The 25,843-nt window shown below is 38.3% G+C and overlaps 3 protein-coding genes across 4 annotated transcripts; 1 reads left to right on the forward strand and 2 right to left on the reverse strand.

Annotated features, from left to right (window-relative positions):
• Positions 1–1,728: 1,728 nt before the first annotated feature.
• atp5f1c (ATP synthase F1 subunit gamma) lies at positions 1,729–8,158 on the reverse strand. Of its 2 annotated transcripts, XM_041977465.1 has the most exons (9): positions 8,048–8,158; positions 7,450–7,484; positions 6,668–6,799; positions 6,381–6,588; positions 5,985–6,128; positions 5,784–5,848; positions 5,546–5,701; positions 2,411–2,507; positions 1,729–1,925 (listed from the first exon to the last, which is right to left on the reverse strand). In XM_041977465.1, the coding sequence occupies exons 1-9, from the start codon at positions 8,086–8,088 to the stop codon at positions 1,922–1,924; spliced, it is 882 nt and encodes a 293-aa protein (XP_041833399.1). In that variant the 5' UTR covers positions 8,089–8,158; the 3' UTR covers positions 1,729–1,921. The 2 variants fall into 2 exon arrangements, with proteins under 2 accessions (XP_041833399.1, XP_041833400.1); XM_041977466.1 differs by lacking the exon at positions 1,729–1,925 and having other exon boundaries at positions 2,407–2,507.
• An 840-nt stretch (positions 8,159–8,998) lies between these two features.
• On the forward strand, positions 8,999–13,658 carry kin (Kin17 DNA and RNA binding protein). Its single transcript, XM_041977463.1, has 12 exons — positions 8,999–9,275; positions 9,362–9,456; positions 9,555–9,598; positions 9,674–9,796; positions 10,840–11,024; positions 11,129–11,177; positions 11,261–11,312; positions 11,393–11,522; positions 11,607–11,726; positions 11,811–11,910; positions 11,999–12,099; positions 13,346–13,658. The coding sequence occupies exons 1-12, from the start codon at positions 9,162–9,164 to the stop codon at positions 13,403–13,405; spliced, it is 1,173 nt and encodes a 390-aa protein (XP_041833397.1). The 5' UTR covers positions 8,999–9,161; the 3' UTR covers positions 13,406–13,658.
• Positions 13,659–13,760: 102 nt separating this feature from the next.
• Positions 13,761–25,651, reverse strand: itih2 (inter-alpha-trypsin inhibitor heavy chain 2). Its single transcript, XM_041977467.1, has 21 exons — positions 25,391–25,651; positions 24,911–24,943; positions 24,623–24,661; positions 22,228–22,400; positions 22,041–22,145; positions 21,797–21,959; positions 21,613–21,720; positions 20,000–20,128; positions 19,763–19,879; positions 19,470–19,638; positions 19,264–19,389; positions 18,992–19,173; positions 18,095–18,280; positions 17,733–17,872; positions 17,121–17,293; positions 16,862–16,999; positions 16,659–16,772; positions 14,564–14,762; positions 14,313–14,485; positions 14,035–14,146; positions 13,761–13,946 (listed from the first exon to the last, which is right to left on the reverse strand). The coding sequence occupies exons 1-21, from the start codon at positions 25,484–25,486 to the stop codon at positions 13,799–13,801; spliced, it is 2,823 nt and encodes a 940-aa protein (XP_041833401.1). The 5' UTR covers positions 25,487–25,651; the 3' UTR covers positions 13,761–13,798.
• Positions 25,652–25,843: the final 192 nt, after the last annotated feature.

The raw sequence follows: 25,843 nt of genomic DNA on the forward strand, positions 1-25,843 counted from the left end.
AGCACAACCTGGTGGACATTCAAAAAACAGCAACCTCCTTTTTAACAATGAAGTTGTGGAAAGCAGAAGAAATGTAGTCACAATATTCTGTGATCAATCTACTTAAGGTTATACATGGTAAAAGACAAAATTACACCAATCATGTGTTGTGTGGAGCCACTTCTGTGCCTTTAAAGCAACACTACATTAGTTTTAAAACTTAAAATTTTGTTCTTCTGTTTTTGATGGCACACTGACAATCATCATACACATTCCTGCAGCAGAATTTGTAGCATCCTGAGGTTGGAAACTTCTCTACACAACTTTTTTTTTATGATAGGGGATCATGTGACAGCTGTTTGCTTTTCAGCTCTGCATCACATGCCAGCAACCAACGCTGATTCAGCAAAGAAATGCAAGGATGTTTCCACGGTCTTGCATGGCATTCACCATGCATCCTACCTTTACTCTGAGCTCTTTCCAGTAAGTAAAAGTCAGTCCGATGTAGACTCGTTTCATCTCTTCCTCTATCTTATTTCTCTCTTCTTGTTGTGAAGTGCGGTTTCTCAGCTTAGGGATGCTGCAGAGCAACGATTGTACAAGAAATGAACAAAATAAATGTCACTGTGCCATCAAAACCAAGTTGAAATGCAAATTTTAAGGTTAGAGTTACATGCTACTTTAATATGTAGTAAACAAGACAGGTTTGCAATTAAAAAAGATTGGAATATTAAATAAAAATACATGCCTAACAAATAATTCTACCTTCTAATAAATTCTTTAGAGTTGCGGCAGCAGTATTGTTCTCATATCTGATTTACAATTGCAAATCAGTTCAGATTAGATTTAAACAATCACAAAAACAAGTACTGTAGCATCCATGACAGTAACTACCCTATTAAACGCATGTAATGCAATCCTCACGTGGGCTTTAGTAATATAACCTTATATCACTTTAGAAAAAGGAAAATAAAAAGGTACCAGGAATAATTTTGTTTGTGAGGGTTCTGTTGAAGTGTCTGCCTCATTGATCTTCAAATCTTTCAGCTGGAAAAAAAAACTACAATCCACAGAGATGCTATACTGCAGGCAAAACAAATCATAAGGAGAAAACGGGTGAAATTGCCAGTCATGATTTTTTTTTTTTTTTTTTTTTTTTTTGGTGAAACGACTAAATTACAGGGAAGGGTGATCTATAAGAAAAAGTCTTCTGGTTTATCTTGCTACTTCTCAGTTAGCAAGAACTGGCTGTGACTTAGTCAAAACACCCAGAGCCTGGAGGGGTCTGCTGTCAATCACTGCTGCTTCTTCAGTTACCATGGTTACAGTCTGATCATACATTACTGAAAGACTGGAAGCTCAGCAGCGTGAGGGTGAACATGTTAGTTGTGTTCATTTTAAAACAGAACCTTTTCCTTAAGGTGCTCACCAAAGTGAAGGATGACTCGATGGTCCTTCAGAATTGCTTCTGGCATTTGAGAAAAAAATAAATCATCCTAACAAGTGGATGCCACTCATGGCAACGACTACACCCTACATAAAAATTCGATCAGACAGACTGGTCAATAGCTAGTCAAATTTGGCCTGTTGGCAGTTTTATATTTTGCTGATGCAAACAACTTTATTGTAGCATGACATACAATAAAATGTGCTTTGAGAATGCACAGATGCATACCACCACATGATCAGTTGTATGATTTGATAATACATCCAAGAAGCTCTATAAAGGAGTTGAAATTTGACAAAAGGTGAAATTAATCTCAGTCATCAGATTTTATTGTGAGGAAAATAGATACAGGGACTGATGAAGAGGTGACATTTGTGTTTAAGAGGTTTATTTTCTCCATATATTTTACAAATAGAAGCACAAATGTTCATTTAGACTAGACAACGTGTCCGAAGTACTTTGAAGAGCGGCAATGGAAACGACGACACCACCCGTTTATCTGCAAAGAAAGAAAAAACAAAGCATAAGAACACTGAAGAAAAGTAAATTAACACCTTTCAGACCTGGTCAGCACTGGTAAAGCTACTCTGTAAAGCTAAAGGACATCTAATCTGTCATATCTAATAAAGCTAAAACTATCCCAGGAAAAAAAACCCAAGTTAAGCTCTACTGCACTGTTACCTCCTCTGTTCAGACAAGCCTCAGTTCCTGAGTTCAGTAGAGGGTGAGGAGCAGCAGATTAGGTCAGAGCACAGAATTAGTCATGACAAATGTGACAGCTTTGAAAATTTAAAGACATCCAAAGCCAAGAAGGAATCTTAGAGGAGGATGGAAAGAATAAGAGGGTCTCAGGGGTCAAAAAGTTAGCAGAAAGAAAGCAGAGGAAAGAAGAAAAGTTAAAGAACTGAAAAAGAATGTTAAAAAAAAGGAGGAGAAGATAAGGCAGGAAAACAGACAAGATTGACGTTATAATGAGTAACCTACAGAGCAGCAGCTCCAGAGATGATCTCAATGAGCTCCTTGGTGATGACGGCCTGTCTGGTACGGTTGAAGGTGAGGGTCAGCTTGTCAATCATCTCAGCTGAGGAGAGCAGAGAGAAGTCATGTCAAATCTAAACCCTCATTGTGTAAATAGAAAAAAGCAAGAACATGGATCAGTAACAAACTAAAGTGGGACAATTCTACAATTCAGTCAAAAATAAAACTAGACATTTTTTTCCTCAGAAAGGTGTGATTGTAAGAAACTTTTTCACACACTCTGAAAGATGTAAAGACATTTCTTCATGTTGTCATAGTTTCAGGTGTATTCCCAGTGAGAAAGAGGGAGTTGAAGGACTGGTTGTGAATCTATTGTAGCCTTTAGAGCTCTGACAGGAGGCAAATGGCTTCTAACAATCTTGTTCTAGCAGGTGAAGCTGCGTTTAAAATGGACCATATTTCATGACAGTTTATCTGGTTAAATAGGGCAATAAATAAAAAATAAAAAAAATACTACTTTTGATGTAAAACCAGCCTAGCGCTCTCCATCATGTAGATGAAGCAGGTGCTGGGGGACAAACTTCCACAGAATGAAAGCTAAAGCTCAACAATTAGTTTTTCAGCCTTCGATGCTGATGAAGATGGTGTTGTAACGTTAGTGTGAACAAAAAAAAAAGGCTGAAAAACTAAATTAATTCCAGGTATCAAAGAATATCAGGAAAAAACTTAAACTGGGCTCAAACATTTAAGAACATCCTTTTCTGTTTTGACAGGATTCTAAAATGAAGATTTAAAAATGGCTTTTCCCTAGTTTGCAAAAAGAAAACAAAACAAAAAAAAAGCCTGAAACTTAAAGCTGGAACGTCAACATCCAAATCTCGAATGTGAAAGCTAGTTTACACCCCTCGATCAGATCCGCTGCACAAGAAAATACAAAAAAAGCATCAAACCATTTTAGCTTTGCTTGCAAGTTTATGCTAAATCCTGCTTTAGACTAAGTGCTGACATCATATGTGCAACTCTGGATTTATTTCTATTTATCTCCTGTAAGGCAGGTGAATTCCCACAAGATGCAGGAAAATGGTACGAAACTGTGAGCAGTATTGGATCAAGAAATATTGTTTCCCCATCATCGCAGAACTGGGACAAAGCTGATTAAATTACCCTAAATGTGGGAAGTTGGAGCTCAAATTCATGTAATTTTCAATCTCTCCACTCATTACACAGAAATTGGAATAGGAAAATATTTTTATATAAATAAACTGGCTTTTTTTTGCCTTAGTATCTACTGACAGTAATTTAATGTCACATAATTCACATAATTTAGAAAACAGATGAGCTAGAATTGCTAAGGTCATCTGATGTTTTGTTCAAATTAGAACAACAAAAAGGAAGATTTCAAGTTGTGGGACCTGCCTTTTAGAGGATTTGTGTAAAATGCAGCAGTCTGGGTCATTAAACCTATTCACATATCATACAATCAGAATTATCTATTGCCAGTGAATGCAACTCAATACTATAACAGCTGTGCTGCTAATCCCAACCTTTCCCAACCACTTACAGCATCCCACTATCACCCATTACTGATCCGTTTCACAGCAGTCCTGAATAACTGGAGCTTAGTTCATTTGTTTTCGAAAGCCTAGTCTCTATTATAAAACTGAATAAATGCTTGCGTGATTGGAAAATTAAAATGATAAGTGTTACAAAGGCTACGTTCAGACTGCAGCTCAACTGCGATTTTCTGGCCTGAACGGCACAAGGCTAGGTCACTTTCAAATGCGGTCCTGAATCAGATACATTTCCGATCTGCGTCGAAGCGACCTCAGTCTGAACAGTAGTGGGCCATTTCATCCAACTTTGAAGTCACAGAAGTGAGACAAGTCACAGTTCTGCAACGGCAGAAGAGGAACGTAATAATATGGAATCATGGCGGATAAGTTTATTTCAGCTAGTCAATGGACAGAATGTGAAGTTTTGGACTTAATTAACATTTGGAGTGACAATTCTGTCCAGGCCAATTCATCAATTAGGAAAAATTTTGTTGGTTCTGACTATGCAAGTACTTGCAAAATGATCCACAAACACATGAAGCATCCATGTTTCTTTCCATAAACGCGACACACTGCATGACATTGTGTTTTCCTCTGCATATGCGTGTCACTCAAGCAGCAACCTCCGCCTGTAAAATGTGAAGTCTATGCGGAAGTGCAAAAAATTGCAGTTCACCCCGTATCTGCTAGGGGCTGGCTCCAAAACAGAGCAAATCCCCATAGACTCCCATGTTAAAAATGCCGACTTCACAGCAGAAATAAATATGTTTAAAGCCTGGTACAAAAATCCAGCTTGGGACTAACTCATCCATTTGGATGTTATTTAATCTTGAAATTAAGGATAATTAGGGGCGTGTCCTTTTGATTGACGTGTATCCAATATCCGCGGCAAGAAGGGAGAGTGTAGCACAAACGCGGTTCTTAGCCAGCTAACAGCGTGCCTTAGCTTTAGCCTGCCTACCGCCATTAGCTGATTAGCTACCGTTGCTCTGGGTTAGCTCGGTTAGCGCTTAGCTATAGGCAGCCAATGCAGAAGACGGCTTTGCAAACTGACGGACAGTTTTGTCCGTCTTCTGCGTCGATGACGCGCATAATTTGGTCCAATTTCAGGTAGCTTAGCTATTCGCCGAATGATGCAGAAGACGGAAATCGCGGGGACAGTGTTGAGCTCACAACCAACCAGTGAAAGGAACAAACCAAAGAAAAAAAGAGGAACAGGAAGAAATTGACACAGAACCGCCAAATAAAAAGCACCCGATTAAGACGATGACACAACCGAAGAAGAAACGGAGAAACTGCCTTCTTCGTGGTTTTCTTCTTCTTTCGGTGTTTTGGGGACAGTTGTAAACAACTTTATAGCGGTGCATTAGCGCCACCAACCATAAAAATGTAAAAGACGCATGGAAGTATAAGGGCGGCAATGTATGACGAAACTGCCCGTCTTCTGCGTATCCATCTTCTAAATGGACAGGCATAAATGGGCCTATAGACCCAAAGTATCAGTACAACCTGTTCACAAACAGCTCCACCCCCTCCCTGGCTTCTGTAAGTAAGCAGTGTGTGTTGGGCAGGAAAACCAGATTCTTACAGGCATTCTTGCTAGCGCTGTCCATGGCAGTCATCCTGGCGCTCTGCTCACTGGTGGAGGACTCCCTCAGAGCCAAGTAGACAATGTTGACCAGAGTAAACTCCTGGTAGTTCCTCAGCACATCAGCATCAATATCATCATAGATGCCCAAGTTTTCTGTTGGAAAAGAAGAGGAGAATGATCAACAGCTCTGACTCGCTTTGTGCCAAACACTTTTGAGTAAAATGGCAGGTATTACCTGAGTTAGCAACTGTCTCTGTGGAAAACAGTGGCTTCTGGTCAATCTTGTACGAGATGACAGACCTGCACAGGGACAAAAGATTTACTCATTTTTATGGTTAGAACATCTTTAAAGTAAAGCATACAAGAAATCTTCTGCAACAAGTTTTTACTCAGATCCAAATTAAAAGGAGAAATGTGAAAAATTAAAGCATCATACCTGAATCTATTGAAGAAGACAGACCCCTGGTCAAACTCATACCCAGAGTTCAGAAGTTCAGCAGCGATGATGGAGGCATCACCAAAGCTGGGTGGCTTGCGGCCAATTTCCTTGCAATTCATTATGATGTGCTTTCCATGAGTTCTGATGAAACCCATAAACAACGAGATAAAGTAATTCATCTGTACACTTTCACTCAGATATCAGCTAAATTTAGATAGATATCAGGCGACATTTTAAACTCAAAATTTCAGTTACCACAGTAACTACAGCAGTACGATCTTAATTTAAAATCTTTACCAGCACTGAGGAAAACAAAACTACAATTCAATTTACTTAAAGAAAACCGTAGTGATGTGAAGATAAGGAAATCTGAGGCTTAATTTTTATTCATACCTGTGCAAGAGGCCTCTCAGCTTGTCTCCAACATTTATCACCATCACCTCCTTGCCAGTGCCCGTCAGGTTGGCGATCTCGTTCTTAATGGCCTTTGCCACACCGGAGTGGATGGCACCACAGAGTCCACGGTCAGAGGTCACGCCGACAATCAAGTGCTTGGTAGCCTTATCTTCAGGTGCTTTGATTTCAGCCTTCTCATACAGGGCTGTGACACAAAGAAAAAAGTTTACAAACAAATCTAAGAAACTATGACAAATCGAGTCCAGTCTACCATAAAAGCATACCCAAAGCTCCGGTGCCATAGACACGAGCGGGTTTCAGCTGCCTCTCAGCGCGAGCATACTTGGCAGCGGCCACCATCTTCATGGACTTTGTGATTTTCTGAATGTTCTTGATGGACTTCAACCGAATGGTGACTAAAAATTAAGAAAATTCACATTAATTCAAAACTGTTTAATTTATGTAACACCAATGCACACCAAAGGTCATCTCAGCACATTTGAAATTGGAGCTGGATAATTAGAGGTCAAAACACAGACTATACACATTTATCAGATATTTATATCAGTCTCTTCTTCTCAAAGAAATTCGCCTTTAAACCAAACCAATATAACACACTGAATTGTCATGTCAATTAGACTTTTGAAGAACATTTTCAATTTGCATATACATTTTCCATATTACATGGAATTCAACAATTACAAATCATTGTTACTTAAAACTTTTTGGAGTGAATTCTGGGTAAAGGTCTTTCAACTGTGCACCCAAGCTGCACAAAAAAAAGACCTCTGCCTGTAAAAATTTAAAGATGGTAGTGGAATATTTTATATGCACACCATCATTATGAAAAAAAAGCTTGTTTTGGACCTTTTGTCTTACATAGAATAGGTGAATTCCAGCATTCAAAACATTGGACCTGGGTAACATTGCTCACAAAAGCATAACATTCAGGCAGATATTGCTAACGTTTTGTGTCTACATGTTATCATTCCACGACTTAAGTCTGTTTTGTGATATCGTGCATTTCTGTATTTCAAATTATTGAGTCGTATACAACAGTACTTACTGTCCTTCAAGGTAGCCATGTTCCTGACCTGCCCACTGTGAACAGAAATAGTATTAGTAAATGCTAACATCTACTAAAACACGTTACTTTTATTCAGAGTGTAATGTCAACACAAGTATCTAACTATGCAGATATGCACAACAAAAATTTAGAACCTGAACAACACAGTTTTGCAAGTGAGCTAGCATCCTTTAGCCTGAAAGCTAATTTCATCCCCAGAACAAGCTTTGAAAGATTTGCCAACTCTTCTTAACTACAGTGTATTTCATCTTAAATATATAATTTGCTGAGAAAAAAAAATTTCGTCCGTAACTTCTCGAACAATGTAATTATATTAAAACAATAAGGTTTAGCATGCAAATCTCAGGTCAAATAGCATTAGTAGCTAGCCGGTTGAAAAAGTCCATTCACGATTTAGCACACCGCTGTCATTCATTAGCTGCGGCCTACATGTTAGCACGTCCTTGCACTCAAGAACTGCATGTGTTACAATCTAAAACCAAAACATTTATTTCTTTCACATGCACACATGTATTCAGACTGTTGATACAACAAATAGAGACAGTGAAGGAAGTGTTACAAAAATATATGACTTTACCATTGTGGGGAGAACACCAACGCGCTGGTCCTGGCGAACATGGTTAGTCCTATGAAGGTCAGACACGCAGGACTGCGCAGGCGCAGGTTAAAGTCAAAATGGATGTACGCTACCTTCAGGGATTGATAAAAATATCGTAAAGATGGTGTTTACAGACACGATCCTGAAATAAACTCCACTGTTCCGTATTCATCCAATTAACAGTTTTATAGTCAAAACATGGCATGTATTAAGTGTAAATGGTTGATTAAAAAAGCTGAATTATTAAATTCTTTATAGAAGTGTTTGAACTGACTCATTCTTCTCAACGGAAACTTGACCAATGATAATTAGAATAGCTTATGGACACACCTGTTTTGCTTGATTGATTTTTTTTTTTCATAAACTAATACGCGTACACATTGTAAAAACCCAAATTTACTTTCTTTATACTTACCGTTGTTTTGAAGTATCTAGAAAGTAAACTGAATCATATTTGTCCATCATTTTACCCCGTGAAGCAGTCTCAGATAGACCCCAAACTCCAGCTCATCCATCTTGGCAGTCGGTGACTTGTCTCCAAGCCTCTTGAATAACAGGCTGTTGAAAATGTATTTTTAATATTTTTCATAAGTGACTTGTCATTTTTAGGCATTACGTTTTTTGTTTTTTGTTGTGTGTGTTTTGTTTTTGTTTTTGTTTTTTTTGTTTTGTTTTGTTTTGTTTTTTTCTTTTTTCCTCTCATTAAATAAAACTGCCTGTGTATTTCACAAACTGTTTGTTGTATTTATTTTTAAGCCGAGTCTTAATCACTGGGATAGAACAAATGCTTTGAGTTCTGTGACTTCAATTAAATTATCAATATTAAAATATAATATAGACGCAATAACAATATTTAAAAAAAAAAAAACAAACACGTAAAACACATAGCTTACGAGGAGCTCATGAATGTAACAAATGTTATCGCGAGCTTTCAAGCTCATGAGTGAGATTTTGACGTTACGCACGCGGAAACTGTTTATTTCAATCGCCTGTTAATGCTCGTTTTTGAGACGCATATATTTAAGAAAATATCTCGTGTTTTTCCGCTTTTTGCATCTTATCGTGTGTTTTTTATTTGTTTTAACCTGTGGCAATGGGGAAAGCAGATTTCCTCTCCCCCAAAGCGATTAGCAATCGAATAAAAGCCAAAGGGCTCCAGAAGCTAAGGTGGTATTGTCAGATGTGTCAAAAACAGTGCCGTGATGAGGTAAGATGTTCATGAGAAACTGTTTTATTAGATTTTTTTTGGTGGTGGTGTTATAAATCCGTATTTTTTGGTCTGTTTGTTGATAGAATGGCTTCAAATGTCACTGCATGTCCGAGTCCCACCAGCGGCAGCTGCTCCTGGCCTCAGAAAACCCAAACAAGTTCATGGACTACTTCTCTGAGTGAGTTTATCATCATGTCGTGTATATCTGTGAGTTTATAAATAGAAAAGCTAGAATAGTGAGCCCATTATTGCTTCTTTCTCTTTTTTTTTAAACAGTGAGTTCAAAAGTGACTTCTTGGAGCTGCTTAGAAGACGTTTTGGTAAGAAATTGTTCATCCAAACTGTCATCAAACAGCCTTCAGAAAGTTTCTGTTCCCAACATTTTCTCTTTACAGGGACCAAGAGAGTTCACAACAATATTGTCTACAATGAATACATCAGTCACAGAGAGCACGTCCATATGAACTCCACACAGTGGGAAACACTCACTGACTTCACCAAGTGGCTGGGCAGAGAGGGTGAGGCTCTTAATTTTTGTTAATGCTATCCATATCAAGGTATCCTTTCATACAGTTTCTGCAGCTTCTGCTGCACAAATTTCACCAAAAAAAAGAGAGAGCATCTCTCTTTTTCAATTTCTGGTTAATAAACCTCTTTCTTATCCCATCAGTCTGATCAAAGTTAACTCAGCATGTAGAAGCTTAAAATTATAAATAACAGAATGCAATGATTTACAAATCATTTGAGCCCTCTATTTTAATAGAAAAAAATGGTTCAAATATAACATTGAAGATCCAAACTGATACTTGGTAGCAACATTTTCCAGAACATTGGGACAGAGGTATGTTAACCCCTGTGTTGAAAACAAAAGAGACATGTTGTACTTTGGAAAGTAAAATATTTCCCCCTTTCTTGCTTAACTTAGCAGCACAACAGTTTAGCTGCAGGTAGATTGGTTTAAAATCTGAACTTTTTACCACATAGCCTTGGTAATATGTGCAGAATGTTGTTTTGTAAAATATGCCAAACCTTCCCTGAAAAAAACACTGTAGATGGCAGCATTGTTGCTCCATAACCTTTTCATATAGTTTAGTGTAAATGGTGCCTTCAGATCTGCAGGTTACTCATGTTACATGCACTAATGAACCATTATAGATGCTAATGATAAGCTGGATGGTCCCTTTGTGTATCTTTTTTATTCTTTGTATGATGATGCAACAAGTCCTGGTTTTCAGTTTGAACTATTTGTCGTTTTAGCATTACATAGCTTGCCCATCTTGTTGCCGCCGTCTCAAAAATACAATACAGTTGCTGATGTCTCAACATTTCAAATGCCTTTTTTTCTCTCACTATTTTCATTTAAATGTAAGGTCTGAGATATTTGCAAATCATCACATGCAGCTGGTATTCACTCCTCCCCATCACCGTCAGACGGACGTCTTGATGATTGTACCTGCTTAAACTGTCTCTATGCCCTGAATTCCTTTGTGCCACCCAAATGAGATGTTATTCATAGTTTAGGTAAAGTACATCTTTCATTTTGAGGAAATGTCATTTCCAGGTTTGTGCAAAGTTGATGAAACCCCTAAAGGCTGGTACATCCAGTACATCGATCGCGACCCGGAGACCATCCGGCGCCAAGAGGAGCAGGCGAGGAAAAAGAAGCAGGAACTGGATGATGAGGAGAGGAGTGCTAGGTTCATTGAGGAGCAGGTCCGTAGGGGTCGCGATGGCAAGGAAACTGACGTGAGTACCAACAGGATGAACCTAAAATGATCCTGTTTAATTTAAACCAAATAAAACAAAATTTTAATGGAAGTAAGACTTCTTCCTTGTGCTTGATTCCGTAGGAAGCTTCAGTTTACACAGAGCTAAAACGCGAGAGCGAAGAAGAAAAAGGTTAGTCCCGTTTGCTTGCGTGAACAAAGTATTTTTAAGGAACTTTTATTTGCACTCACCTTTACATGCTTTTTTTTTTGCAGTTGCTTTCAACTTGGGGGCCTCCTCCTCTGTGGCTGGGACCTCTAAGTCAAGGTATGGATATTTTTGTGCAGGTTGCATAAACTGTGTGTTTTAAGCTTTGAGTCTGACTGTGTTTTTGTGTCCACCTTTAGTTCTGCCCTGGGTGCTAGCGCCCTGAAAGCAGCGCCGTCATCATCCTCGGTCAAAAGGAAAGACACATCCTCCAGTTCAGACTTCAGAGGGGAAAAGAAGAAGAAATCTGCTCTGGAGGAGATCATTGAGGTTGGGATTGTGTTCGTGTTTGGTCAGCTGTGATTGTTCTGATCAGTTCTGATCATCAGATGGGTGATGCTTTTTTTTCTCCAGATGGAGGAGAGGAAGAAGCAGTCGAGCAGAACTGATTACTGGCTGCAGCCCAACATTATAGTCAAAATCATCACCAAGAGGCTGGGAGAGAAATACCACAAGAAAAAGGCCGTCATCCTGGTAGCTATGTATTTATGTAGGCTAACAGTATGTAAAGGAGGAAGATGTTTGTTGTTAATAGTTGTGGGTCATTTCTGGCTCTAGGAAGTGCGAGACAAATATGCTGCAGTGGTAAAAATGGTCGACTCGGGGGACAAATTGAAACTGGACCAGAATCACTTGGAAACGGTGATACCTGCACCAGGTAAGCCACCACTCAACCCTTTTAACCCACAGCAGCTTCCTACAGGTTGTTGGATATGGTATCAAGCTTGTTGTGAAACTTGCTGCAGGTAAACGGGTTTTGATCCTGAACGGTCCCTACAGAGACACAGAGGCCCTGCTGGACGGGATCGATGAGAAACATTTCAGCGCAACCCTCACACTTGACTCTGTAAGTATTTCTACCTTCAATTCTGTTTTTTCTTCACTTAAACCATATGCTTGTCACGTAATAGGAGGGGTTCTGTAACCAACAGGTTGCACAATTTGTTAAACAAAAACGAGAAATTATAAAGATAATATTTCAACAATGACATAAATAAAATACATTTTATTAATGTCCAAAGGGAAATTATAAAATATGATTTAAAATAATTATAATAATAATGTTTAAATATACAATTAAATAATATAAAGTTGGAACCATAAGATAGTAATAATTTTGCTTGGAAAAGTAGCTGAAACAATTTGTTCAAATTTTCTCTTGAATTAGAACTTGTAGAATTTTACTGTATCTACTGTAACTGTCTTTATGCCCTGACAATAATGTATGGAAAAGACTAGTTTTAATGTGATTTATTAATCTATGTATGCAGGGCAGCCTCCTCTGCAAGTAGGGGCTTTGCTGAAGCACAGCAGAGAGGGAGGGGCCTGTTTGTTAGATTTAAGTTCTGCTTCAACTGTGCAGGCACTGAAACCAAAACATCTGATACTGTTCTGGATTGAACTGCTAATATTCATCACAGTATGTAAACTAATAACAAAAAAGATTGACCTTGTACTCATTTGTTCTTGGTTTTTTCTTAAAAATCCATCACAAAGTAATCACAGAATTCATTATGGTAGTTGTAAGATTGAGATAATTCTGGGCACAGCTTTTAGTTGTTAGATTAGTTAACAGTTATGACTCCCAAAGACATTAGTGTAGGTAAGAATCTGGAACCCAAATTGGAATATTTCTTCACTACAAGAGCAAAGAACAACTAAAGCTTTGCTCTAAAGAGAAGATGTGTTTAGCTTTGGTAAGAGACAGGCTGGACTCTTGGATTAAGTTACTTCAGACATGGATCACTTTCCATGATCTTGTCCCTGCTCTTGTTTTGTTCTCTTGCTAGCATGTAGCATGCTAGCTTATAAGTGGCTAGTTTTTTATGGCACTTTTAGTCCGTTTCTGATTAAAAAAGGCATAAGGAAACAATGAAAGCTGCATTTAGCTTGTTGTAGAAGAAATGTGCATCTTTATGATGCAACTGTTACATTTATTTAGCTGAAATAAACTTGAAATCTGAATTTAATAAATTCTAACCCTGAACGGAGTTATAAGGAACATTGCAGTCACTTTAACACATTAATGATGCATACCTTATTCTTGTGTTTTGGTGCAGACATACTTTAAGTTTCATCTTTTTTTTCCATAGGGTCATCAGAAAGGGAAGAGAGTGGGCATCGCCTATGAGGATTTCTCCAAACTGGCCTAAAAAGAAGCTAGCTTAACGTTTTTTAAACATCAGGCAGTCTTTAGACTGAGGGACTCTACTGTGTAAGAGTTAATTCCCAGACATTCACCTGTACATATCCCACAATTCACCTGCCCTAGAAATCAGGGAAACTTTGAAAAATGTGTTAAATTTGTTTAGTTTTTTAATTTTGTGACAATATTCATGCAAATGAAAATTTAATCCAAATAAATTTGACAAATGTGGCTTCTGTTTTGTGGAAAATACTGTTTTTGTAAACAAAAAATCACGAAACCCAGTAAGACTTATATCACTGCTGTTGTCTTTAACGTTCATCTGCTTTTTAAATGCTTATTTTTCTCATAACATTACTGACCATAACATTACTCGAAACTGGAACATGCACATGGCCGCTCAGGGCATCTGGTGGAAGCTGTTCAGATTCGGCACAATATATTGGGTGTAATGGCCGTCAATGAATCCCTTCCCGCTGTTGTGAATGAACCAGCAGTAGATGTTGGTGCCACGCTTCTTGTCACGTCGGTAGTCCTTCTGCCAGCCCCTGAAACACGCAAACAGGGATTTAGTCTAAATGAATAATAGAAAAAAAAGTAATGGTTTAGTTTGCTTTTATATGCACAATGAAGTACCTGGTGACAAGCAGCTTGTTGCCCTTCACCTCCATGGTGGCCTCCTTCTTCAGGGGATCAGCTCCTTCGTGGATGTCGTAAATGCTGACTTCAGGCTCTCTAGAAAACTGCCCTGTAAGATTACATTTTTTCAGTTTTCACCTACTAGTTAGTGTAATAGATTCAGTGGCTGAATGAACACATGAAATTTAGCTTTTTTTTCTGCAGAGTGAACCTTAAAGCCCATCTCTGATATTCACTGACAGAGCATTACTGTCAGATCTGTTTCACACACCCACCTATGAGTCCATGGACCAGAGGTGAATACTGATTTTCATTAGGCATGTAAATGCCCAGGAAGTCAACGTTGACAGGATGCTTCTTCCACACGCGGTGAAGCAACACCATCACACGGATATTATTATTAACCGTGATGGTGACATGGGAGTTCTTCACAATGGAAATCATCACCCTGAAACAGAACCGCAGGGTTAAAGCAAACAGACACCCATGTCAAGGCAGGGAGTGCAGTTAAAGCTGTTCCTGTTACCCATCCTGTGTGATTTCAGCTGTGGCCTCCCAAGTGAAAGAGTAGTCGTTTCTGCCAGCGGTCATGGTGATGTCGTTAGTGCTGATGGTGACGCTGACTCCTTCTGGCTGGTAGTAGACTGAGATGGTGCCAAAGTATGTGTTGAGTTTGCTTTTTTTCAGTTGCTTGGAGCTGATTAACTGACCGTTCACTGTGACACCTTCAGGACAGGGAAAAACATTAGATCATGTCATGTTTAATCAGCATTAGGCTGTAGATGTAGCCTACTGGATATTTTGGTTGCCTAATGGAGTTTTAACAAAACGTGATGCTGTTATAAAAGGAAACCTGTTTTCATTTGAAATAAAAAGTTGGTATTTAATTTTGTCTTTTATTATCTACTTTCATGCCATTCACATTTTGGAAAAATGCTTTTTGCTTTAACAGAAGCACCACTTTAGAATATGGCTCAGTTTGTTTAACAGTTTAAAAATAAATTATCAAAAATGCTAAACGTTTGAGGATTTTTATCTACAGCATGGATCCCCAGCCTCCGCTGATAGTGGGATAGGATGGAGGGGGTTGAAGTATAAGGGCACACTCACACCAGGATAGTCTGGGCGACTCGGTTCAATTTGGTGGGAAATTCCAAAATACTTTCCACCTTCCTTTGGTTCAGTTTGCTTTCACACTGTGCAATTAACTCAAGCCATCGGGACAACATCAGCTGCTGGCTAGGGATGATATTCCCCAAAACGACCACCGACCAAGAAGACAGAAGAAACGAATCCAGCTCATCAACCAAAAATGGCTCATTCATTGCAAGTAAGTAATGGAGCAGCACCAAGTTTATGCAGTCTTGAGGTTTTTACTTTGGTGTTAAATATAGCAGAAATGGGCAAAATTGGTCCTCAAGGCCCATCCTCCTTTAGGTTTTGGATGTTTCCTGTTGGAGTACACCTGAATCAGATTAATGGATCAACATGCTTGGGTAGAACTTGACAAGGGCGCTTACTTCAAGTTCAACTTCAGGTGTGTTGGAGCAGGGAAACATCTAAAGCCTGCAGGACCCAAGCTGCCCATCCCTGTAATGTGGTTTTCATTAGAATCTGTCCTGTATCCACAGAGGCAGAGAGCTATCCAAAATCTTGCCCCAGGATGCATCAGATGTCTCTTCCTCTCTTTGGTTCAGTGGTTTGCTTTCACACTGTAAGTGCACCACACCAGGGTTCACTTGTAGTGAACCGACACCTCCAATTTTTAAGCAGACCAGGGTTTGTTTCTTGGTCCACACCAGAGTGTGAATGCATATTTAAGTATTGAGCACTGTTCAGACCTGTTACTAATGAAATCATTAGGAACCATATCAGATAAAAGAAAAGAAAATGTGATCACACGCCACACTAATAAACATGCCCATGCCCCAACTTTTTAAGACATATAGCTGTCATGAAATTCAAGATGAGTTTATATTTATAAAAAAAAACAAGCAATTCAGCATTTAACATAATCTAAACCCATTGAAATGTGAAATTTAAATTATTTCCAAGTTATTACATGTTGTTTTTATCTACATTTCACTGTGTCTCAACCCATCTTAGAAACACACATGACATGCACATGACTCAATTCCACTCTTTCCAATTGGTCCTACCAAACAGTTTTTCCAGGATATGGTGCCATTTTTCTTTTGGATATAAAAAAAAATGATGTTTTTTATATTTTAAGTCGTCCAAATGACCCCCAACACCTCAGATTTAGGGCTAATGATCATTTCTCTCTGATTCCCCCCAATAAGGGTGCACCTTATCCCTGTAAAACAAAGGCCAATGAGTTTGGACCTCTATTCTCTATTTTTCATTAAAGGACAACACATTCTTGCTGATCTTTGCATTGCTAAGCAAGATAATTTTCAAACCAGATTCAAAACACTTATCATAGTCATAAATAAAACTGACTTGGCTTTAGGTTTGCAGACACTGCATTGGTCATGTTTGTGTACAGCTGTGTTTCCAATTAACTATGACAAATAAAATGCCACATGCTGGACTTAAAGTGTGCTGCCGGGAAGGAAGAAACACTAGAATTTTTAACCTATTTACAGTAAATGTAGCACCTGTTCCAACATCTGACACCAGGTTGAGGATGTGACCAGGTTTGGAGTCGATGTTGAAGCACACATCCATGTTACTTGCAGGTAGGTGGATGATGAAGTGAGGGTCGTTATCCACTGAATGAGAAACAAGCTGGTTAAAAATTAAGCTCTGATCCCAGCTGGAAAAATGTTTACGATGTTCTGAAAGTGAATGCTTTTGTTACCTAAGATAACCTGCTGAGGACCCTTCTCCACTTGACTTGGGGGGGCCGGAGTGGTCTCCTGGACCCAGGGTGGAGGCTGGTAGACCAACTTCTCTGGCTCACGGACACTTATTGTTGACCCTGAAATCATTCCCCCTCCTACATGTTAAAAATTTGGAAGATGTGCTATTTACTTTATTTTGTGAGGCCTCCTCTGAGGTTGATTTTCATTTCCTTTAAACTTTCTGTAAACGTAATATTGCTGCTTTTTGTCAAACACCTGCACAGCAGCCTTGTTTTGGGTCCTTCGGGGAGTCAGCCAGCAACCTCTCTTTGGCGTCCTCGCTCTCCACCAGCAGAGCGGTGAGTGGAGTAACAAACTGATGCTCCTCAGCCAGAGTCATGATGCGCTCGGTGATCTTCCTCTTTTTGACAGCTGTTGGAGCTAGAGACCTGTAGAAAGCAGTCTTCAAATAAGTTATTTTAAACTAAACTTCATCATATAAGGCTCCTGATATTATTATTAACATTTTCATAATATCTGTTTGCAACCTCTATGCGAGACATTACGGTCAGTAAATGTATGTCTGTAAAGAAAAAAGGACTTTGCATCCTCAGTGGAAATTAAAAAGTGCACCCAGGTGTTATGTATCCTTTGATGCTGACTGGTGCTGAAGCCCATAAAAACCTGCTACTACTGCATGTGACTGAGCAGATTACCGTTACACTCAAAAGTAAAATAATATCAGACTTTATTGCTTGTTTTGTTTTTTGTTGTTTTTTGTTTGTTATCATAGGTAAATTAGGGGAATATAAGGGAAAACAACCGAATATTAAATCTGACTTCACGGCGACTTTTGAATATTTAGGGATTCATCATTCATATACTCACCTTTCACTGAGGAGCTGTTTGATGGTAAGGTAAGCCCACATCTGTCTGGCAAAGCCAGTAAATGAGTGCTGCTGTTTGGCTAGCTCCATGTCCAGTTCTGTCACATCTGCCACTGTCTCCAAGATGATGTCCAGGCTGGCCTACAGAGTAAAAAGGAAAATAATATTTGTAATTGTTCCATTTCAATTTTGAAGTCTAAAAGAAAGTGACAGAGCTTAAGAATCACTGGAACATCTGGATTGTTTTAATGGCTGTAATAACAAAGGAAGCAGAAGAGAAGAGTGCCAGTTAGAAGATGTATACCAGATCTGGCGAATTAAATGATTTGGCTTGAAACCATTCATGACAGTGTGTTTGCTCACAGCTGATGCAGTGGTGAAGCTAGTCAGTGTGTTGCTCTCCGCTAGTAGCACCCTCCCGGCCACCACCAGCTCCGAGCCGCTGAAGTACTTATCAAAGCGGTTCTGGGTGACGTCTGTGACCGAATTTTCCGGGAACTGAATGTTGATCCTCCTTAGCAGAGGAGAGGACACCTGCCTGTAAAATGTCTGTAGAAAGAAAGGACAGAAGCAAAGGTTTTACAGCGACATGGACCAAAACATGCTGGATAAACTTTTTTTTTTTATGAAATGTGTTTATTGAAATCTTTGATCTAAATAAACATAATAAAGGGTTAATCTATGTTAACTCCAGCAGGAAATTCCACCTCATAATTTTGGTTCTGTTCACAATGCTTCTGGAAAATGGCAAATCTTTAAGGTGGGCAATGTAAATCATAAACAAACCAATTTTTACATGAATCTATGTAGTAATATTTTTGGGATTTATTAAACAAATTTAAAATATTGCTGTTATAGCTGATGAAGCAGAAATGCTTTTTAAAAGTTTGGAAAGAATATCTTTAAGGTATGTTTTGAGTCGCTGTATCTGACAAAAAAATCGGGATGAAATCTACCAAAAAAGTCTTTAGAAGCAAAACAAGTGCAAAAAGATTTACAGTAAATTGGATAAAAACAGACATTTTTTCAGTTTTTCATATTTGTGATTTTTCTATTAAAAAGAATAATCTTTCACAAGAAGAAAAGACTATAAAAACTGTAAAATATCAAAAGATGCATGAAACTCTTCCTGTATTATTAATTAATATTTTATTAGAGAAAGTGTCAGATGATTTTTTGTTGTTGTTGTTGTTGTTTATTTATTTATTTAATTTTTGCTTGAGTGGGAGTGAGGAAAAATAAAATCAGGATTTGTTGTACCCGTAGCTGCTCTGCAGCGTCATGGTTGGCATAGATCCTTTGAGCCGTGCCCCTGTTCTCCATAGCAATACGTTCCAGGAAGTCATAATCCACGTCGAAGCCGATGCCCAGAGAGAAAAGCGAAAACTCTTCTCTCATGTTTCGCTTCACATTTTTCTGGATGTAGCTGAGCCTAATCTCTCCTGCAGAGGTATACCATGTTGGGTCAGCTGATTTACACACACAATCATCAACTAAATATGTCAGTGTAGTCAATCTAAAATCTCTCATACCAACAGTGGGGTCTCCATCAGACACCAGAATGATCATGGAGACAGAACGAGGGTCGATGAGCCCCTGGTTGGATGCCTTCACTAACATGCTAACTGCTCTCTCCAGCGCCTCATTGATGTTGGTGCCTGGATGTTGAACACATGTTCATAAGAATCAGATTAAGATGGCAGTCCCACTTAATTACATGTTAATGATCTATCATTACCTCCATTGGGTTTGATGTTCTGGATGTATTTCTTGGCCTCTGCAATCTGAATAGATGAGCCAGGAACAAGCTCTTCACTCCAACAGCGCACATTGTGGTTGAAGTCTATGATGCTGAAGTTATCCTCCATGGTTAGATCATCCAAAATAGCTTTCATGGCCTCTACTGTCTGGAAGGAGTTGCGTTTTAGAAAATGACCACCAGATGGCAGTGTTTTACAAACTATAGATTGACGGAAGAATGATGAGCAGAGCAACTGCTGGAGGGGACAAACGTAAACAGCTGTCACTCACTTGCTTCATCTTGACCCCCCACATGGATCCGCTGACATCAATGACAAACACAATGTTTTTAGGAAGAGGAGAGAGGTTGGATGGAGCGAAGAAGTGAACAAAGTGACCATCTGAAACCTGAAGAGAGCATCAGAAGCTTATGTAGCAGGGATTTCAATCTGTATTTCAGATTTAAGTTAAAAATAAACAAACAAAAAGTTATTTTGACTTGATATTAGATGAGTAGTAATGTAAGACCTGCAGTTCTCCAGCATTGCTGTCTCTGGTTACATCATATTTCACAGTAAAGACGCCGTCTATGGCGCTGTCTGTGCAGTTGTTACACTTTCTCTGCTGTTGTAAGCTGGGTTTGAAGACAACATGAGCCTGGGGAGAAATGTAAAAAAGAAAGTTTGCAAAGCCTTCTGAGTCTGAATGCACAAGACTGCAAAATGGCATTAAAAAAGTTTTCTGCATAATGGAAAACTAACCAGGTGAAAACCAGTTAATTAATCAAACACAAAATGACATAAAACACACTTACTGGCATTTAAACTTGCGGATACTTAATTTAGAGTATTTATATGGCCTAAACAAACTAGTGAAAATTTGCTTTGTATGAAAATTGCTTGATTGAAACCCCAGGAAGACACCACCATAGAAATAAAGACCGATAAACATAACACTCTGAGATGATAGTCTATAGAAAGTGGACAGCTTGTTTATAGGCAACACAATGAAACACACAAAGAAGAAAACACATTTCCAAAAGTAAAGCACGGTGGAGGTTATATCATGGTGTGGGATTGCTGTGCTGCTAACTGGAAAAAAATCAAACTCAAAAGATCTGTTTGTTTGTCTAGGACTCCCTGATTCAGCATAATATTAATCTGAGCTGCTTTTTGGGTGGAAGAGTTTTAAGCTCGGTGTTAAAAGGCTAACTCTCTTTTAAAAGTAATGGAAATACCATTAATTTCATGGCACAGCTCCAGTTACTTCTAAAATACAGAAGAATTCACCTCCTGCCATTTTTCCATCAGTGGTATTCCTCTCATGGAAAACTTTAACAAACAGAAGCCTAAATACAGATACAGACACGGTAGGAGATGGCATCAGTTGGCCCACAACTGAACGTCATCATGAAAAACCCGCCTGATTACAAGAAAATTAATAAAGAAACAAACCAATATGAAGCAAGCCAATCTTATAATTGTTTGTTAAAAAAAAAAAGAAGTAAAATCTTACTCTATATTCAGGTCTATATATATTTATGGTCTGTAATATTATATATATAAAAAACTGCCTTTGCTTGAGTTCCTTTTTCCAGTGAAAAGAATGATAAAATGCTTTTTTTTTTCTTTTTGAAATGTCTTGATTTTTTTTTTTGGCTGATAAGGAAAGATGAACTCTTAAACTGACCAGCACTGAGTCTTGAATGAATGAATAAATGTCTGTACAACTAAACTGGATTGCTTCCTTTCCAGTGCCACAAAGTGAGCTAAATCCTTTTGGAGAGAGCTTAAATCTGATAATGTCAGAAACCAACATGAAACATGGCAAGATGGCCACAAGAAGCCAAGATTAGAGAGAATCCATAGAAGTTTGTGTGAGGTGCTTTTTTGTGGGTTTTCAAATAGCTGCAATTATGGATATGCTCATTTCAAGCAGAGGCATGACAAATAGGTACAGTGTTCCATGGATTTATGTTGATGGCTATGTTTTTAAAATGGCAATTCATAATAAAACATATACTGTAAATGACAAATGAGCTGGGTAAATTTAGCTTCTGGTGGTCTTATTATAATATATGACACAATTATCTAATTCGGTTAACTGTGTGGCTTTAGTGGAGGTGTGTCCCTGAGTGTTACCTTATCTTTGGAAGTTGTTACTTTAAAAAGCTCTCCAAACTGCTCTCCAAGGTTATTTGGTGTTTGTACTGTGGAAATTCCTTTTGGCTCAAAGATGTACACGTCCACCTATAAACACATGGAATTAGAGGGGATTGCAAGGTGATATTGACAGAGAATCGAGTAAAAATTATGATATTCTCACCTGGAAATGTGGCACCAGCCTCCCAGGCTGCAGGTACAGCGAATGCTCATAGAAGCCCAGCCTCCTTTGCATCATCTCCTGGTAATGGAGCTCAAACTCAATGTTACTGCCAGGAGGAACATGGACCTCGGTTTTAAAGGTCTCCAAGTCCTGGGAATTAGCCCTGTGAAGCAGAGAGACATTTCATTTGTATGTAGCTGTTAAGCTGTTTGATAGAGTTTAATCCAAGAGGCTGGTCCAGCACCTGACGATGGCCGCCGCCTTGTTTCTCGATCTGGCCTGGGCGTACAGGTTCCTGGCCACCGTCTTCTTCTTCACTGAGCCCACAAATGTGATGCCATTCACATTCCTATGAAAAAAAAAGTCCCAAAAAATTGAATGATATCGGTTCTGTTCAACAGATTATTGAAAGTGAAGGACTTTTAGCTCACATGGTGAAGTTGGAGATAAAAGCACGTTTGGGGATCTGCACGTTGAAGGCAATGCTTTGAGCTTTGGAGCCTGAGTTGACCACCGAGCTCCTGACGGTGGTGTGAGCAAAGCGTGACGTGATGCGGCTCTCCATCTTGTAACTGTTAACGGTGATGTCATCTCCGCGGATGGCCTGTAAAGATAATAAATGATCATGTAAGAGATGGATTTTTATAAAGAACTGACGGATTTCTTTAATGATTTTCCGTCATTTTTCTTTTCTTTTTTCTTTTTTTTTCTTTTTGTTTTGGATTCACTTGATCTTTACCACCATTTCTACATTTTCAAAACTGTTTGGAAGTTTTCCAAAATGAAATAAAAGCATAAAGCTGTATCTTGATAAATTCATTCTAACATTTATTTAACAAACGTAAGTCTTCACTGACCACTTACATTTAAAAACCCATTTAAAATTCAGTACAACGCTCTCCTAAAACGTAAAGTCAGGCAAAGAATGAAAGAAATATCTATAAGATGTCCAGTTACATCATTCTGGAAAACTGAACAATCAACAAGTTGATTGGTGTCAGGTGAGGGTGTCAGAACTGAGTATAAAAGGAACATCCTTCTGCACAAGATTGAGTATTAACTCACCACTTTGTGCAAAAATCCATCAAAGAATTATCAGCTAGCTCAAAATATGATTTCGAAATGACAGCCTGGAAAGAAATTTGTTCTTTTTGGCATCTACGGAGCAGAAAGGGACTGTGGGGAAATCTCAGTGTGTAAAAGCCAAGAATAGAAACCACTGCTGGATGACCTTTGAGTCCTTTAGGCAGCACTACATGAGAAACCATGACAATAATAGTTATTATTATTATTATGGATTAGGTTTCTTTAGCACTTTTCAAGGCAGTAAAAATGTTTTAAAATAGTTTCATTAATTATTGCCTTCACATTCATACACCACCACTACATGTGTAGCCACAGCTGCCTGCGGCAGACTCATGGAAATATGGGAATCAGTCCTTGCCAACGGTCTCTCCAACCACCACTAACCACTCATATGTTCTTACCCCTGCGGGAAATGTCTTGCCCAAGGACACAATAATGAGGCAGGATCTATGATCTACATCTCCATATTCAGTCAGAAGTCCATTAGAAAGCCATCTTCATTCAACACAGTCAGTCACTGCATCCAGAAAACAGAACCTGAAACAGTCGCTTTTGAGGAAAACTGACATCTGGGTTTTTCTATTTCAAAGATGAGAAAGAACTTCTACAGTATGCTGTTATCAAAGGAAGCTGCAGAAGCCAGTGCCTGGAATGGTGCGGGGGTACAATAGTGTCCATATGCCACCATCATCAAGTGTGTTTTTTACTGGGATTTATTTCAGGACAAAGTCAGAATAAGTGTGTTTGACTGAGCTGCCTGAGTCCACGTCTGTCTCCTACTGAAAACTATGTGTCTTATTTTCATTACTCCTATTGTAAAGCACTTCGTGGTTTTAATCTCTGAAAGGTGCTATATAAATAAAATTTCCTTCCATCATGAAGAGGAGAATCAAACAACCATTAACTGGTGAGCAGGTAAAATGTTGGATTCAGCCGAAACTGACTCGGATTCTTCAGAGAAACTGATATAATCAGTGTCATCCGTTTCCAAACCATTAAAAGGAAGCTGATGGAATACCATACCATCTTTATTTATGAAGTATTTTAAAAACAACAACGTGGCTGACAAAAGTGCTGCACAAAAAATAGAAATAAAACAAAAAATAATAAGATTAAATAAAATAGAACAATAAAAACATTAAAACCCTAGACCAACAATAAAAACTAATTTATAAAAAGGAAACAGACACAGGGACACTCTTAAAGCAGAAATAAAAAGCAAATAAAAACAACTAAAACCAGCAAAAAAGAAACACCAATAAATCAATAGCGACTGTCACAGCCTCACTCTGGATTAACGGCCAAAGAATAAAGGTGTGGCATGAATTTATGTATTTTCTGGTTTCTGAGATTAATGTGCAGTTAAATTTTAACCATAAATAACAATTCAGTTTGGCTTTTTTTTCCAGTCATATGAGTGTCCCGAATCTCACCTTGTGTTTTTCTTCTTTAAAACTAGATTCAGTCTAAATGAAGCCTATTTATTTAAAATTCTCTATATAATTCAATATTTTCTCAAGAAGTCACATTGAAATGATTTGTTACTTTTACACAAGGGCAAAAAAAACTTAAATACTTTATATAAAACATGAAGAAAGGGGAAGCAGAGCAGGATCTACAGCCAACAAAGTCAATAACCTGTCAGTCATGAGGATCTCTTCAAACAGCAGCATATTGATTTTTAGATAAGGTTAGACTCTGTCACTGTGGAGAGGGCTTGAACAACACGGATGGTCATACCTCAAAGTCTTCCTCCTCTGAGCTGGTCAATGTCGCTCTCTGGAATATGAATGAAAACATATACAAGTCAAAATTAAATCCTCTCCCTGAGGTGAGAGTATGAATCATAAATTGCTGCTATTATGATGATGATGTAGAATCTAATCCTGATCAGAGTGGTGAAATTTGCTAATGACGCTTTGTTTATTTTTTGTGTAATCGGTAAAATACAGATCAATAAAATGTTGCGACATGTAGTAATGATTTGTACTGTGAAGACACACAAAATGAGAGTCAGATGAAGCTCACCTTATGCCTTTCTTGATGGTTGTGAAGATGTGACTGATGGAAGAAAGAAAATCCTGAATAACTTCTGATGTTATTAAAACATGAACAGCTTGAACAGTTTTGGAGAAACCGTTAAGAAAATGTAGACAAATACAAACATAAAAAAAATAATAATAAATAAGTATTATTCACTGATTTGTGATATTTTAAAGACAGAAAATGAATGTTTTTATTTTAAATTGTTGCTCAGTTTCAACTCACTTTAATTAAAATGACAATCATGAAATCAATAAATGTTACGAATCTTAAAAATGGAAGTTATGCCTTAAAAATAACAATCAGAATTAAAATATTTATCAGGATAACAATGTTTTTTTATTTGGTTCTCTTGTAAGTTAAAAGAGAACTAATCTAACTCTTCACACTTTTTCTTTACTGGAAATAAAAAAGAAAATTAAAAAACCACCCGAGACTGAAACCTTTCAGTTACTTTCAACTCACCGCCTCTTCCTCCCATTCTCCGTCTATCACAAACTCGAAGCATCGAACCCGATGAAGGATCAGGAGCCCCAGAAGCAGCAACAACAGACGCCTCATGTTTCCAAGCCTGTGGGCTCACACATTCATATTCACACACACATAAAATGAATTTCTTTACTTTAGAAAAGCAAGGAGAGAGAGAAAGAGTCAATCTGCAGAGCCCTTTGGAAACAGAGTAGAGTTGAAAACTGAAGGTTAAAATCCACTGAACTGATTAACTGTCAGTCCCTGTCAATATTTGTTGTGTTTCATGTAACCCAAAGAGGAGAAGGAAACTTTGAAACCTTGACCAGCAGTGTGGGCAGGATAAATAGAACAGATCTGAGTCATTTGCAGGTTAAACAGAGGTTTCACATCAGGCAGCATTACAGTTCTGGGATATAAAAATTAACATTGTACCAAATGAGTGGCCAA

The sequence above is a fragment of the Melanotaenia boesemani genome, chromosome 23, assembly GCF_017639745.1.
Source record: "Melanotaenia boesemani isolate fMelBoe1 chromosome 23, fMelBoe1.pri, whole genome shotgun sequence".
Lineage (NCBI taxonomy): Eukaryota > Metazoa > Chordata > Actinopteri > Atheriniformes > Melanotaeniidae > Melanotaenia > Melanotaenia boesemani.

Coding starts and splice junctions, on each gene's coding strand:
- kin (XM_041977463.1), top strand. CDS start 9,162: ATGGGGAAAGCAGATTTCCTCTCCCCCAAAGCGATTAGCAATCGAATA. Junction 11,727..11,810: donor AGAAAAAGGCCGTCATCCTG/GTAGCTATGTAT, acceptor TTCTGGCTCTAG/GAAGTGCGAGACAAATATGC. Junction 11,911..11,998: donor AACGGTGATACCTGCACCAG/GTAAGCCACCAC, acceptor AACTTGCTGCAG/GTAAACGGGTTTTGATCCTG.
- atp5f1c (XM_041977465.1), bottom strand. CDS start 8,088: ATGTTCGCCAGGACCAGCGCGTTGGTGTTCTCCCCACAATG. Junction 6,129..6,380: donor CTGAGAGGCCTCTTGCACAG/GTATGAATAAAA, acceptor GGGTTTCATCAG/AACTCATGGAAAGCACATCA. Junction 5,849..5,984: donor GTCTTCTTCAATAGATTCAG/GTATGATGCTTT, acceptor GTCCCTGTGCAG/GTCTGTCATCTCGTACAAGA.
- itih2 (XM_041977467.1), bottom strand. CDS start 25,486: ATGAGGCGTCTGTTGTTGCTGCTTCTGGGGCTCCTGATCCTTCATCGG. Junction 24,944..25,390: donor GAGAATGGGAGGAAGAGGCG/GTGAGTTGAAAG, acceptor TTCTTCCATCAG/TCACATCTTCACAACCATCA. Junction 14,763..16,658: donor GGTGTCAGATGTTGGAACAG/GTGCTACATTTA, acceptor CCTGTCCTGAAG/GTGTCACAGTGAACGGTCAG.